Source organism: Rhinoraja longicauda, chromosome 11 (assembly GCF_053455715.1).
Source record: "Rhinoraja longicauda isolate Sanriku21f chromosome 11, sRhiLon1.1, whole genome shotgun sequence".
Lineage (NCBI taxonomy): Eukaryota > Metazoa > Chordata > Chondrichthyes > Rajiformes > Arhynchobatidae > Rhinoraja > Rhinoraja longicauda.
In genome coordinates this window covers 44,651,240-44,667,372 of record NC_135963.1, presented here as the reverse complement: position 1 = coordinate 44,667,372, position 16,133 = coordinate 44,651,240, and the positions used below count along the sequence as shown (strand labels likewise).

Here is a 16,133-nt window from a genome sequence, read left to right as displayed (position 1 = left end):
TGTCACCCATTCCTTCTCTCCAGAGATGCTGCCTGACCCACTGAGTTACTCTAGCATTTTGTGTGTACCTTCGATTTAAACCAGCGTCTGCAGTTCTTTCTGACACAAGATTTAAATCCTGATGGGTTTATCAAAGAAAAGAATAAATTTTACCACTAAACTAAAAATAAAATCAGAAAATGCTAGAGTAACTCAGTGAGACAGGCAGCATCCCTGACGAACAATAAACTAGTTGACCCTTTTACTTTAGAGATACAGCGCAGAAACAGGCCCTTCGGCCCACCGGGTCCGCGCCGACCAGCGATCCCCGCTCATTAACACTGTCCTATATCCACCAGGGACAATTTTTACATTTACCAAGCCAATTAACCTTCAAACCTGTACGTCTTTGGAGTGTGGGAGGAAACCGAAGATCTCGGAGAAAACCCATGCAGGTCACGGCGAGAATGTACAAACTCCGTACAGGCAGCACCCGTAGTCAGGATCAAACCCAGGTATCCAGCGCTGCATTCACGGTAAGGCAGCAACTCTACCGCTGCGCCACCGTGACCACCTGCACACTGCATATGTCTTCATAAGGTGAATCTTGAATGTACAAAGGATTCAGGGTTGAAATCCTATTTTAGCTCATGTCTTCTGAAGCGGAAGGAAGGGCAATTATCCGACCGATCAGCAAAATGGGATCATAAATTGAAAGAACAAAAATGGGAAAAAAAGGACTGAATCTGGGCAAGTAAAAAACATAGCATATTAGAAACAGTGATAAAAATTCATTTAATAGAATTATGGAAAAGGACAAAGATAGATCAGCAAAAAAAAGTCTAAGTTGGTCAGAGCCAATTTTATTAGACTGATTTGGCAAAAATATACTGAAAGCTGCTTGAAGTAAGTAATTGTCAGGTCAGTTGGAGGAATTCAAGCAGAAAGTAGTTGGGACTCCGCACAAACGTAATCATTATAAGAGGGAGTTTACAGTTCATGGACGGTGAGGGACGGGGTAATGCAAAATAAGGTAGACAACAAACACAGCACTACAGAATATTTGATTTATAGAAAGTCCAAAGGTGAAATCAAAGTTATAAAAGCATAGAGGTACATGAAAGTAATATTGGTAGATAAATGTCAATGAAAACATTAATATGTTCCATACATACATTAAAAGAGAGATTTGAAAAGGAAAGATTAGATCCTTTTGGCGGCCAAAACCGGTGTCCAAGTATGGATGGAGAAAATGTGTAAAGTGCTGACGAACACACTGCATATGTCCTCATAAGGTGAAAATACAGACTTTGACTGAGGGAGAATGTAAATGATAAGCAAAGATAGCACATGAGTGGGTATTGATGAAACTTATTCAGATTTTGCCAGCACTGGAGAATTATAGTAATGAGAGACTGAGGTTGTTTTCTTTGGAACAAAGGAGTGTGAGGGAAGATTAATATAAAGGAGCATAAAATTGGAGATAAGATGAAATTGAAAAATGAATTTCCAAGCATCAGAGGATTCAGTAATATAGGAACTGAGAAGCAAGTTAATTGATTAAGAATTGGTAGGGAGTTGAGAAAAATTATATCACTCACTGAATTTGGGGAGACTGGATCTGACAGCCAAGTAGGCGATGGAAGCAGTAACCCTCTCTAGCCCTGGCAATGAATGCATACATTTTTGCTCCACCTTCTTTAGTGCTGTCACAGTTTTCCTGTAACTCGATAAACAGAGTTGTGCATGGCATTCTAGCCATGGCCCAACTAACCTCTCCACTCTTCTTGGTGATGCATGGATGAACATAAAAAGCCATGAAGACATGGGCATGGCTATGGACCAAGAAGTGGGAAGGTAGATTAACCTAGAGTCCATGTTTGGCCTGCATTGGTATGAACCAAATGGTCTTGTCCTGTGCCAAAAAAATCTATAATTATAGTAAATACTTGCATTTGTGGATTAATATAGTTATGCTAAAATATGTTAAAATAATAAGAGGCCTGATCAGTCAGGCAATAATAAACTGCTGCAATTATTGAACTTGTGGAGAGGAAATAAAATTAAGCAATCCTATTCTTGGTGCCTGTGGAATAAATACCACTGCATATTATCAAGGGTGGAGATAGTTGGTTGTAGCTCACCTCAGAGTAAAACAGCTTTATCTTATAACACAGAAGTGAACCATAACAATTGCATTTACAGCAAACAATGTATGCAAGACCATTAGGAAAGGAAAAATGATTCACATGGGTCTGGCTACATCTGTGGAATGAGAAACATTTATAATTTCAGGTTGAAAAACCCCTTGTCGGTTTTGAAATGTTAACTCCGTTTCTCTCTCCACAGATGCCTGATTCTCTGAGTATTTCTAATGTTTTCTGTCTTTTTTTTGGAATAAATCCGAATGCTAATTAAACAAGATGTAGCAAATGTTGTTCCACAATTGACAAAATTTCGTTGCACATTTAGTTAATATTTAATCCGTAGTTTAATTTAGTTATTAATCAAAGTTCTTTAAGGATTATCTCTTTGGAGATGGTACAGTTGAAATTCACATTACTATAAACATTTGAGCAAATTACACTTGAAGAAAAGACCAATAGTATATTACTAAGAACAGTTATGTAGCCATGAATGACCCAGTGAAAATGTATTCAAAGAGTAACACCTTCAGTTCTCCTGAACTTTACCGGTTTTGCTGTTTCTTTCAACTTGTGCCACTGCAACAAAAACAATAATATACAATTATAATTTGCACAGGAAATTCTCATTTTCCCATGAAAGTAGCACTTAGATGATTTAGCGCTGCCTGTGAAATCATGCTTCAAATGCCCAATGGATCTCCAGATTTTTCAATTATGGCAAGTGTTGGAAACCAATCTATGGATGCCCAATGGTACTGATCCCAATTTCATCTTCACTTTTATGGATATACAGTTAATACTCCCAGTGAAGGAACAAAGTGCAGGAGTAACTCAGCAGGCCAGGCAGCATCTCTGGAGAACATGGACAGGTCATATTTTGGGTCGAGGCTGTTGTTCAGACTCTGAGTTATTTCACGCAGGGGATGGCGATTCCAACATGTAAAATCTAACTTATGCAAGGGTTCACAGAACGACCCCTTACGTAAGTTGGGGAGTGCCCAAACATTTGGAACAAATGTAGATTTCGTTGAGCCATTTGGGGAAATGCATGTTTTTGTACTCTCCATCCATACCACTCTAATTTATGGTCAGGACCATATAATACGCTCAAGTCCGATGAACGTTACTCTGATCAATTTGTTCATACTCTTTATGAAAATAGAACGGAGGGTACCTCCCCTCCTTTACTCCCACTGTAACAACTTGCATTCTGGTCTGAACCCTAACCACTAATGTTACTGAAATCAAGATTATAACATTAGGTGTAAGAGGGATCAATCCTGTGCCCACTGCATGAAATTATGCTCATACTTACCACTATTACAACACCTTGTGCAATAAGCAACTTATTTTTCAAAAATAAACTAAAAACATTGAGACGTGAAATGCTTCACCTTGCAAATAATGCAACGTATGCACAAAAAGCCCACTTGACTTTTTAAACTAATCATTTGAACAATAAATCATTCTTACTCTCAGGAATTAGATATTTATCAGCAAGCCAGAGGCAGTAGCACAAGCTTTCCGACAATTTTGAAAAGAAAATTCTGATACTTACTGAGTTCTCTGTTTCTTTGGAGCTCAGTGGCCAGGTCCCCTGTATTGTTCCAGGCACCAATGAAATATCCAAGCTCTTTATTGCTCTCCAAGGCCTGAAATAAAAGGAAGTGATAAGCTTGTTATATAACCAACAAAACCTATAAATAATGTGGAATCTTTTAAAGAAAATAACATCTCGTTTAATGTTGTCTATTATTGTTCTTGCTTGGTTTATAATCTACACTGGTTGGCATGGAAATTTGTCACTCTTCTGAAGACTTGGCCAGGTCTATGTATATACTGACCTCAGATGATAAGGAAGTGCAATGTTCTGACTATATGGCTCACAATGGTTGATCTAAACTTTCATTGTTGAGGTGCATAATAAGGCATAGTCAGATGCCAAATTTCACCATTCGATCTTGGACAGAAAGAACAGGCATGTGAGTGAGGTAAAAAAAAAAGAGGAAAAGAGCCGAACGCTTGCGTTCAGCAGTGGTCAAAAATTTGGAAAATTTACACACAAAATTACTAGTTTCAAGCCTCTTTTAGTGCATTTCAAAGTAAAAACGCCCATTACAAAATAATGTGAATATGTCACTGTATACTACTAACATTTTGAAGTAAATTCGCACATTAATTGATAATCAAGCCCACAATGGTAGCAATTGGCTTTTCTGTTGTGTTTTATATTTTAACCCCGTCTTAATTAAGTTAGTTATATAATCCTGTACTTAAATTTAATATTTGCTCACTGATTTTCTGGCACTCTTGGTTCCAGAGCTTTGCAAGGAAGCCGGCTATGGGGATAGATTTGCTGGCTCCAGCTGGGCTGGAGTTCCAGAGCCCCGGCTGCAAATTCAACCCTCCGATCGGCCTTGAAGTCCCGAAGAGGTCGAGATTGGCTGCCTTGCCCAGCCTAGGTGCCACATTTTCAGGGAGATTTCCACGGCAGGGGGATTTCTCGCGGAACCCCTAGTGACCTCTCGCGGCCGAATTGACAAATTGGCCACGGAAGTCCCGATGAGGTCGAGGTTGGCTGCCTTGCCCAGCCTAGGTGCCACATTTTCGGGGAGACTTCCAGGGCGCGGGAGATTTCTCGCAGAACCCCTAGCAACCTCTAGCGGAACCCTTGTGTTCATTACAAGTCTATACATTGTTTCTTTTCTTTCTTTCCGATCCGATTTCTCCGTTGGTAAATGCGATTTTAGCAAAGTGAAAAATGCGGAAATCATGCAAAAAGCGCGGAAAATGGATTTTTAAAAAGCGGAAATCCGCGGAAACTTCACATGCCTGAAAGAATGACCAATTCTGTAAGAAGTTAGCAGGTTCCTAGCCCCTGTTGGGTCATTTTTAGTTTAGTTTAGAGATACAGCGTGGAAACAGGCCCTTTGGCCCACCGAGTCTGCACCGACTGGTAATTCCTACACACTAATACTATCCTACACACAGTAAGGACAATTTACAATTATACCAAGCCAATTAACCTACAAACCTGTATGTCCATAGGTCATGGGGAGAATGTACAAATTCTATACAGACAGTACCCTAGGTCAGGATTGAACCCGGGTCTCCGGCAGCAACACTACCACTCGCCACTGTGCCGCAATGTAGCACCATAAGACAGCAACTGTTATATCCAGTAAGTAAGGATGTTTACCTCCTGAAAGCAAACTCTCAGGAGGCACAAATTTGACATAGGAATTAAACTACATACTTCTAGCAACCATCGGCATTTCCAATTTCACAAAAGATCCATTTCAGAAATCACACAATTATTCTTAGCTTCTGATGTTTTACTAAATAACTCCAAAAAAGATAATAGATTACTCGTTAAAGTTGAACTGAGAATCAGTCCAAAGATATTTGCATGTACGTGATAGATGGATTGTGTAGTTCTGCCAGTAGTAGGGCGGCACAGTAGCGCAGCGGTAGAGTTGCTGCTTTACAGCGAATGCAGCGCCGGAGACTCAGGTTCGATCCTGACTACGGGTGCTGCACTGTAAGGAGTTTGTACGTTCTCCCCGTGACCTGCGTGGGTTTTCTCCGAGATCTTCGGTTTCCTCCCACATTCCAAAGACGTACAGGTATGTAGGTTAATTGGCTGGGTAAATGTAAAAATTGTCCCTAGTGGGTGTAGGATAGTGTTAATGTGCGGGGATCACTGGGCGGCACGGACTTGGAGGGCCGAAAAGGCCTGTTTCCGGCTGTATATATATGATATGATATGATAGAACTGGATTAGAAATTGAGATGGCTTGGTGTTTATTATTCGGAAAAAAAAAATCAGCATTTGAATAAACTTGATGTCAGACAGATACATGAGGCTCTCTGAAAGATAAAACTACTGGTAGTTGAATTGAGACTTGTAGAAGTAATTGGCTAATAGATGACATGTTGTGAACACATAGTTTACATCACCTCTACTTTATGAAAAAGATTGGAAATTTAGAAAATACGAAACGGGGTAGTAACATTTAGTCTAAGAAACTGTTTTGCAGAAAATCTAAGTTGATCGTGAATGATTATATCATTGACACTCGAAGAAAAATTTGGAAGAAACATTCGGTGAAATAAGGAAGCATTTTGAACTAGCTATTCTGAAATACCATTATTTTTAATCACGTAATCCACACTGACCTTCAAAGCACTCAGCTTCTCTCTGATTGACTGGATAACCAAGACAGACTTTTCCACCTTTGACCTTAATATATCTAATCTATTTGAAATGAAAGGATTCCAATTAGAACATGTATAAAACTTCATTACCTAGCAACTTGAGTATATTTATATTTCATAAGTGAAAATAATCGGATGATTTTTGAAAAGGAAGAATACATTAAGATATTGGGAAGGATAGAAAAGGTACACGAGTCTAGTTGTAACCTGACATAATTTCCTTAAAAAGTTGTATTATTCGTAATTTTTATGAATAGCATATTTGAAATCGTGCACATCTATATTTTACATAATGGTCACTTTCACTTTGTCACATTTTGGCTATCCTTATCAGCATATTCTTTTATGCTATGAATACCACAAATTATCAATATGTGTCATTTTAAAAGTATATTCAAGTGGTATATTAATTATTTTTCAGTGTTGGATTGTTAAGCATTGCCTCTATTCCATGAAACAAAATGCTTCCTTGCAATTCCATAACTTACTCTATTTGGTCTGAATTCAGCTGCCCTCTTGTGGTCACCTTTCTCTTTTCTGCATTTAACTCTGAAAGATAACAGAGAAAGGCAACATTTAATTTTAATATTTTGAAAAAAATCCTAAATGTTCTTCCTGTTTGATTGACACATCCCCTGCAATAGGAAGATTGGGTAAACAACAAATCCATGTCCTGTTAAGAAACTCTTTAACACTCATAAAATTATAATAGGCATAGCACACAAACAGACCTTTTGACCCAACTTATTCATGACAACCAAGTAGCTTAACATAGCTAGTCTCATTTGCCTGCGCCTTGTCCATATGCTTCCAAATTTTCTTATCCACTGAACACAATACTCTTATTCACTGTATCTATCACAGTGTCTTAATTGTCATAATTGTACCACTTTCTCTGGCAGCTTGTTCCATACAAGCACTATCCTCCTTTGTGAAACATTTGTCCCTCAGGACCCTTTTAAATCTTCTGGCAACTCACTCTGCTAAGTGTCTTGTAATTTCTTCCTTACCTTCCTACAGTGTCCTAGGATAACGCGATCATGTTTTAGAGTCACAAGCGTGGAAAGAGGCCCTTTGGACCAACTTGCCCACACCGACCAACATGTCCTATCTACTCCAGTCCCACTTGCCTGCATTTCCCCCTTATCCCTCTAAACCTGTCCTATCGATGTCTAATTGCTTCTTAAATGTTGCGATAGTCCCTGCCTCAACTACCTCCTCCAGCAGCTCATTCCATACACCCACCGCCCTTTGTGTGAAAAAGTTACCCCTCAAGATTCTGATACAATCTTTCCCCCTTCACCTTAAACCTATGCCCTCTGGTTCTCGATTCTCCTACTCTGGGCAAGAGACTGTGTATCTACCCGATCTATTCATCTCATAATTTTATACACCTTTATAAATCACCCCTCATCCCCATGCGCTCCGAGGAAGAGAGTCCCCGCCTACTCAACCTCTCGCTATAGCTCAGACCCACGAGTCCTGGCAATATCCTTGTTAATTTTCTCTGCATCCTTACCAACTTGACAGCATATTTCCTATAACGTGGTGGCCAAAACTGAACACAATACTCTAAATATAGCCTCACCGATGTCTTATTCAACATGACTTCCCAACTTCTATACTAAAACTTTGACTGATGATGCCCTGGGGATTCATCTACCTTTATGTACTTTAAGACCTCCTGAACCTCCTCTTCAACAATGTGGATTCTCTTCAAGACATCAGTATTACTTCCCCGAGTCCCCTAGCATCCATGTCTTTCTCCATGGTAAATACAGATGTCAAATATTAATTTAACACCTTTTATCGGGATGCATCACAGCTTGGGAACGGCGTTCCCACAGTTTGGGAACAGCTCCATCCAAGACTGCAAGAAATTGCAGCGAATTGTAGATATAGCCCACAAACCAACCTCCCTTCCACGGCTGTCTCGGCAAGGCCAGTAGCATAATCAAGGACGAGTCGCACCCTGGCCACTCCTTCTCCCCTCTCCCATTGAGTAAGTATAGAAGTGAGAAAACGCACACCTCCAGATTCAGGGACAGTTTCTTTCCAGCAGTTATCAGGCAACTGAATCATCCTACCACAACCAGAGTGGTCCTGATCATTTATTGTCTTTCCGCTGACTGGTTAGCACGCAACAAAAGCTTTTCACTGTATCTTAGGACACATGACAATAATCTAAACTAAAGTCAACTAACGAAAGCCATCTCCTGTGACTCCACACATAGACCTGGTTGATCTTTAAAGGGCTCTACTGTTCCCCGATTATGCTTTTTCCCTTATTATACGTAGAATCCCTCTGGTTTCTCCTTTATCTTATCTGCCAGAGACTAAATGAGTCTCCAGTTTTCTCTCTACCCAAAAGATTAACCACTCGATTCCAAATCCATTGTTACTCTCCATAGTGTAATAGCACTAGAAAGGTTGCTGAAGAGATCACCGAGATGGAGCATTTTTGGTTATGAGGAGAGACGAGGTCTATTTTTTTACTTGAGCAGAGGAGGCCAAGAGGGAACATGATCGTGGTATATAAAATTATAAGGTATATTGTAGCCTGCAGTATCCCCATATTAGAGGTGAATTAAAGTAGAGTGCATACAACAGTACAGTACAGAAAGAAGCCCTTCGGCCCACAATGTGTCTGTGGCAAACATGATGCCATATTAAACTAATCTCATCTGTCTGCATCTGATCCATATTCTTCTATTCCCTGCATATCCACATCTATCCAAAAGTCTCTTAAACGTCACTATTCAACCTGCCACAACCACCACCCCTGATAGCGCCTTCCAGGCACCCATTACTCTCCATTCCAAAAACTTGTCCTGCACATCTTTAAACTCTGCTCCTCGCATCTTAAAGCTATACCCTCTAGTCTTTGAAATTTACACCCCGGAAAAAAGGTTCTAACTGTCTACTCCATCTATGCCTCTGATAATTTTATATACTTGTATTATATTAGTTCTCTGTTCAGCCTCCAACACTCCAGTGAAAACAATTCAAGTTTGTCCAACTTCTCCTTATAGATAATAGCCTCTAGTCCAGGCAGCATTCTGGCAAACCTCATCTGTACCTTCTACAAATCAAATACCTTTATCAAATGTCTTACTAAAGTCCATGTAGACAATGTCCACTGCCCCCCCCATCAATCACTTTTGTTACCTCCTCAAACCATTTAAGCAACTTGCTAAGACATGACCTGCCATGCTAACCGTCATTAATTGACAAATGTTCTTCAAAATGAGGGGGCAAGAAATTTAGAGGCGGTTCTGACAGAGATCTTCTTCACCCAGCGAGTGGCAAGTACCAAGGCTACACTGACCGAGAGAGAGGTGGGGGCAGGGTTGCAGACAGCATTTAAGATGTGTCCAAATGAGCACTTGAATAGCATTGGCTTTAAAACTATGGCCAAGTGTTGGAATGTGGGATTAATATTGATAGTGTTAACTGGTTGGTGTGAATGTGGTGGGCTGAATGGTCTGTTTCCATGCTGTATGACTCAATCTATGACTCAGTGGAAACTGTCAAAATCAGAAAGTCGTATACAAGTAGTGGTGGTTAAGATATTAGATGGGTAGAAAATTAAACTATATATGTTTATTCTATTCCATTTTGACTTTAAATCAATTCTTTACACTCATCACAGAGAAAAAAATGAGCTTGCATTTCTATGTTTAATAAATATCACTTGCTCTTGCAACCTTCCTTACATTTATTGATACTATTAAGTTACTGTAACTTTGAACATTTCCCACCATGAATATTTCTGAAATTTTCATGGCCAAAATATTTTGCTGCTATATTTGTAAAGCAATTTTGTTTGTATCGAAATGAAACTGCAAAACTGCCCCAATTGTACCCATTAGAAAGTTGCAAAATTGAGTAGACAGTAAACTTGTCACCGTCACTAGATAACATATGAAGCAAAATAAAATTTAAAATACATTGTTATTAGTGTACCAGAGTTTGCCCCAAAATGATCATGCTTGGGAGTAAAAGGACTAAGACATTGTGTTCCAGTAACTGGAGAAAATTTCTCCTTGGAGACTTTGGTTTTCTTCTTACGTGGCGTTACCTCTACTTCCTACAGAAATAGAAAAGAAAATCTCCTTTAGACAAACCATTCATTTTTGTTTCAATAATACGAGTATTTTCAGACCTTCATTTCAGTAACACTTACCTTTTTTTCTAACCGGAGTGACCGTTTAACTCTGAAACATTTTAAAAAAGGATTTTAAAAAGGGCATGAATAAGTAACCACTAAGTAACACAGATACTAATATCACTTCCCATTTTCTACTTTCTAAAAATTCTGCTGCATCAGATGCTTTTTCTTGGACACCTTTTAAAATCCATTTCACACTTTACATCTTGAGTAAATTCATCCAATATCCACTGAGAAAACATCATTAAAATATTCTGAAACTTTTACCAAATAAATATAGTTCATGTACAAAATCAAATGATGTATCAATACTCCATCTGAGAGCTGGGGTTTGTAGATAAATCATCTGTTTTCTTCTAATGTTCATTAATGTATACAAAGCAAGCACGCTGACTAAGGTCTCCCTCTCGGTAGCTCAAGGAACACCATTGCAAATCAGCTTTGTTTCCTCACAAAAATTAATAATTAACAGTAAATGAATACTTCCACGTGCAGAACGATGAGGCTGGTTTGACACATGAATAATTGAGTTAAATTATTGGTTAAGTGATCTATTAGGACTCTGATGAACAATCAATTCCAGCTGATTCATTGAAGTTTTTTTCTTATGTTTAAAATTAATTAATTGACCTCTCATTGATCCATTGGCATCAAATCTGGCCTTGTCATTTAATGACCCTGTTTCACATCACATCAGCAACATTGTTGCAATAACAAAACAATTTTTTTTCTTGGACTGTTTATCGCAGGTCTTTGGAAATGCAGAATCAATACTACAATTAGATTAGATTTGATCTTATTAAGTGGCAGTGAAGGCTTGAGGGACCGAGTGGCTTACTCTTGCTCTTAATTTATTTTCCTGTGTGTGTTCATGCTTCCATGGACACCTTTAACAAAGATTGACTTTCCTAGATAATCCACAATATTGCAAGGTAAAGTAAAATCTAGACAAAGGCTAGTTTAAATTGCCTGATCAGTGAGGTGGTTTTCAGCAGTGCATTATCCGTTAAATGGAGTTAGGAAAATAGTGGAATTCCAAATCATTTGGCTGAAGCCATGGATCCTAGTGGCAGGTAAGAGATAGAAAAAGGCAGGCAAGTGAATGGCGTTTATAGGTTTTAGCATTAAAATATTACAAATAAGAATGGTCAAAGCTGGAGGAATTGACACACATGAATGAGAGTATAATTTGGGAGACTGGGGACCAATGTAGGTTACTGTGCTGGAGATCTGTGAGTAAACAATGTCAAACAATATTGTTGGGAGAGAGTTGGGAAAATACTGAGAATGAGAAAATCATTGATGAAAGCTCACCCAAGAATGAGACCCAAGCATCTTTACATGTCACTATCAATTTACTTCTATCAGCACCCTGGCAGAACATTCCAGGCACCCTTTACTCTCTGTGTAAAAACAAACATGCTGTGCATATCTCCTTTAAATGTTTTTCCCTCTGAGCTTAAAGCTGTGCTCTCTAGTCTGTGATATTTCCAACCAGGATAAAAAAGATTCAGGGACAATTTCTTCCCAACTGTTATCAGGCAATGGAATGATTCTCTTATCAGCTAGACTGGTCCTGATCTCACATCTACAGTGCCCTCCATAATGTTTGGGACAAAGTCCCTTTATTTAATGATTGGCCTCTGTACTCCACAATTTGAGATTTGTAATAGAAAAAAATCACATGTGGTTAAACTGCACATTGTCAAATTTTAATAAAGGCCATTTTTATACAGTTTGTATAAAGTTACAAGTATACAGTAGACTTGTATATTCACCATGTAGAAATTACAGTGTTTATACATAGTTCCCCCATTTCAGGGCACCATAATGTTTGAGACACTGCAATGTCATGTAAATGAAAGTAGTCATGTTTAGTATTTTGTTGCATACCTTTGCATGCACTGACTGCTTGAAGTCTGCGATTCATGGACATCACCAGTTGCTGGGTGTCTTCTCTGGTGATGCTCTGCCAGGCCTGTAGTGCAGCCATCTTTAGATTATGCTTGTTTTGGGGGCTAGTCCCCTTCAGTTTTTTCTTCAGCATATAAAAGGCATGCTCAGTTGGGTTCAGATCAAGTGACTGACTTGGCCACTCAAGAATTGACTATTTTTTAGCTTTGAAAAACTCCTTTGTTGCTTTAGCAGTATGTTTGAGATCATTGTCTTGCTGTAGAATGAACCGCCGGCCAATGAGTTTTGAGGCATTTGTTTGAACTTGAACAGATAGGATGTGTCTATACACTTCAGAATTCATTATACTACTACCATCAACAGTTATATCATCAATGAAGATAAGTGAGCCAGTATCTTCAGCAGCCATACATGCCCAGGCCATAACACCCCCACCACCATGTTTCACCATTCTTTGCTCTTGCCATCATTCTGATATAAGTTAATCTTCATCTCATCTGTCCATAAGACCTTTTTCTAGAACTGTGGTTGCTCTTTTAAGTACTTCTTGGCAAACTGTAACCCGGCCATCCTATTTTTGCGGCTAACCAGTGGTTTGCATCTTGCAGTGTAGCCTCTGTATTTCTGTTCATGAAGTCTTTTGCTGACAGTGGTCATTGACAAATCCACACCTGACTCCTGAAGAGTATTTCTGATCTGTCGGACAGGTGTTTAGGGATTTTTCTTTATTTGTGAGAGAATTCTTCTGTCATCAGCTGTGGAGGTCTTCCTTGGCCTGCCAGTCCCTTTGCAATTAGGTAAGCTCACCAGTGCTCTCTTTCTTGTTAATGATGTTCCAAACAGTTGATTTTGGTAAACCCAAGGTTTGGCTGATGTCTCTAACAGTTTTAGTCTTGTTTCTCAGTCTTATAATGGCTTCTTTGACTTTCATTGGCACAACTTTGGTCCTCATGTTGATAAACAGCAATAAACGTTTCCAAAGGTGATGGAAAGACTGGAGGAAAGACTGGGTGCTGAGAGCTCTCTTATACCTGCATTATGGAGGCAATTATTACGCACCTGAGCAATTACAAACACCTGTGAAGCGATGTGTCCCAAACATTATGGTGCCCTGAAATGGGGGGCGTATGCATAAACACTGCTGTAATTTCTACATGGTGAAACCAAAATGTATAAAAATAGCCTTTATTAAAATGACAATGTGCACTTTAACCACATGTGATTTTTTTTCTATTACAAATCTCAAATTGTGGAGTACAGAGGCAAATAAATAAATGATGGGTCTTTGTCCCAAACATTATGGAGGGCACTGTACCTCAGTGGAGACCTTTGAATTAACTTTCCAGACCTCTCTGACTTCAATGACCTCTCTGTGTTGGACTTCTTGCACTAAATGTTGCACCCTTTACCTGTGCACTGTGGACAGCTAGATTGTATTCATGTATATTCTTTTCTTTGACTGGATAGCAGGCAAACAAAGGCTATATATAAATGACCTAGACATAAATGTAGATGGGTTGGCAAGTAAGTTTGCTGACAACAACAAAATTCGCAAATTTACAGACAACGAGGAAGGCTGTCAGAAGATACAGGGGGATATATATCAGGTGCAGAAATGGGCGGAGAAATGGCAGATGGAGTTTTCCCCATGACCTCGTGGGTTTTCTCCGAGAACTTTGATTTCCTTCCGCACTCCAAAGACATTTTAGGTTAATTAGCTTGGTATATATGTAAAAATTGTCCATGGTGTAGGATAGTGTTAATGTGTGGGGATCGTTGGTTGGTGTGGACTCAGTGGGCAGAAGGGCCTGTTTCCATGGTATATATCTAAACTATAAAAACTAAACTAAAACTCCCTTCCTGAACTCCCTCCCCTTCCCCCTCCCTGCATACCCTCCCATCCTCCACTCCCATCCTCCCCTACATACCATCTCCCCTTCCACACCTACCATCCACCTCTGTAACTCCACTATCCCCTGTACACACGCATCATTCTCCTCCCCTCCTAACATACCCCCTCCCTTCCGACCTTCCTTACATACGCCCACCCCTCCACACCGATCCCCACCTTATTAGCACACACCCCTCATCTCCCTGCATAACCCCCTCATTCCCTACACACCCACTTCTCCCTTGAATATCACCTCTCTTCCCCTCCTGCACACCCCCTCCTTCCTTTCAGATCTCTCCTCTGCACTCCCCTCCTCTCTGCACACAGCCTCCCCCTCATTCCCTACATACCCCACCTATCCCCCTCGCATACCCTCCATCCATCCATCCCTACAAGTGTCCTCTCTTCCCCTTCTTCTCTGCATACCCCCCTCTCCCATCTCTGCCTACCCTCCCTGCCAACCCTCTCCTCCCCTGCATGCCTGTCCCTCTCTCTCCCTCCCTCCCGCCAGCCTGCCCCCTCCCTTCGCATCCGCTCCCCTCCACACTCCCCCACTCTTGCTCCCTCTACTCACGGGCGTCTCTGCTCCATCCTTGGATTTGCCGCTTTGTGTTGCACTTTTGTGAACCCGGGGGGAAAACAGCGCCGTTTAGAGTCAGCGCACAAAAACTGTCCATACTTTTGGCGAAGATGGACACAAAAAGCTGGAGTAACTCAGCGGGACAGGCAGCATCTCTGGAGAGAAGGAATGGGTTGACGTTTCGAGTCGAGACCCTTCTTCAGACCTCATACTTTTGGCGAACCGAGTGTCAATTCACATTATCTACGTTCATTTCACATTTTAAAACCATCGAGGAGGTAATTTGACATCAGCACAGCTGGTGTTCCAGTCGCAATTCGTCGTTGCTATTTCCCATCCGTTGCAACTGAGGGTCTCTCGTGTCATGGAGTTAAGGTGAATATTGATTTGCAGTCACAAATTTAAACAACGTTTGAACCAATGCATATAATTTGTATTCGCGAGTGATCAAAAAGCAAAAACATGAAAACAGTCGCCGGCTCCAAATCTAAATCGGACAATATATCGTCAAGTATAAACTACATATCAGTATGATGTATGATAATATATTGATTGTATAATTTGTGTTTTGCTGTGACTGAAACAGTACAGATTCATCACCGACAGCAGAGGGGAGAATAAGCGGAACCATTGTCGGGGCCGAGTCCGAGTCCTTTCCGCGGTGGCACCACCGTGAGCTTGTGCTGGGTGTCGTGGTCGCCATGGTTGCAGAGTGGGCCTAGGCTGCCAGCAGTCGGGTAAGAGGGCAGCAACGCCCAGTTCAACGTTATATTTTCATAAACATATATTTCCATAAACGAAAAAACACATAGCCCTAAGCTTTGATGAAAATAGAGGTAGTTTAACAGCATATTAGAGCCCATCTGCTTTGTTTAGCTATAAAATAAGCGGGAGCAACAGAAGTTACGTGTAGAGTTTCCAGGTACTGGTCCTGAGAGTCGCGGTACGGCGCAGTAGGAGGAAGTTTAGCAGATTTATATAAAACAATCTTAATCGTTTTGGAAACGTGAATATGAAAACCTGCGAAATCGCTTTTAACCCGCTCAAAAGTTTGGAATTATTTTGGTCTTGGATTTTTGAGTGTTTTTCAATACGCCAATAGTGAAATAGACATCTTTCCAAATTTTGAGGAACATTGGATAAATATTTGGGGCAGTGGAAATGCCACGAGTTAGATGTGTTTCACTGATAATAAGTAGATATCCATGCGAGGGAAACGGCATGTTTAAGCTT

The 16,133-nt window shown here is 40.2% G+C and overlaps 2 protein-coding genes across 2 annotated transcripts in view; one reads left to right on the top strand and one right to left on the bottom strand.

Annotated features, from left to right (window-relative positions):
- Nucleotides 1–159: 159 nt before the first annotated feature.
- Nucleotides 160–15,169, bottom strand: itgb3bp (integrin subunit beta 3 binding protein). Its single transcript, XM_078407524.1, has 7 exons — nucleotides 14,895–15,169; nucleotides 10,531–10,561; nucleotides 10,311–10,434; nucleotides 6,833–6,893; nucleotides 6,306–6,384; nucleotides 3,685–3,778; nucleotides 160–2,702 (listed from the first exon to the last, which is right to left on the bottom strand). The coding sequence occupies exons 1-7, from the start codon at nucleotides 14,909–14,911 to the stop codon at nucleotides 2,653–2,655; spliced, it is 456 nt and encodes a 151-aa protein (XP_078263650.1). The 5' UTR covers nucleotides 14,912–15,169; the 3' UTR covers nucleotides 160–2,652.
- Nucleotides 15,016–16,133, top strand: part of efcab7 (EF-hand calcium binding domain 7) — a 51,476-nt gene continuing 50,358 nt past the window's right edge. Inside the window, exons 1-2 of the mRNA XM_078407520.1 lie at nucleotides 15,016–15,275; nucleotides 15,487–15,637. The gene's annotated coding sequence lies outside the window, so the exon portion shown is untranslated. The remainder of the gene's footprint in view (nucleotides 15,276–15,486; nucleotides 15,638–16,133) is intronic.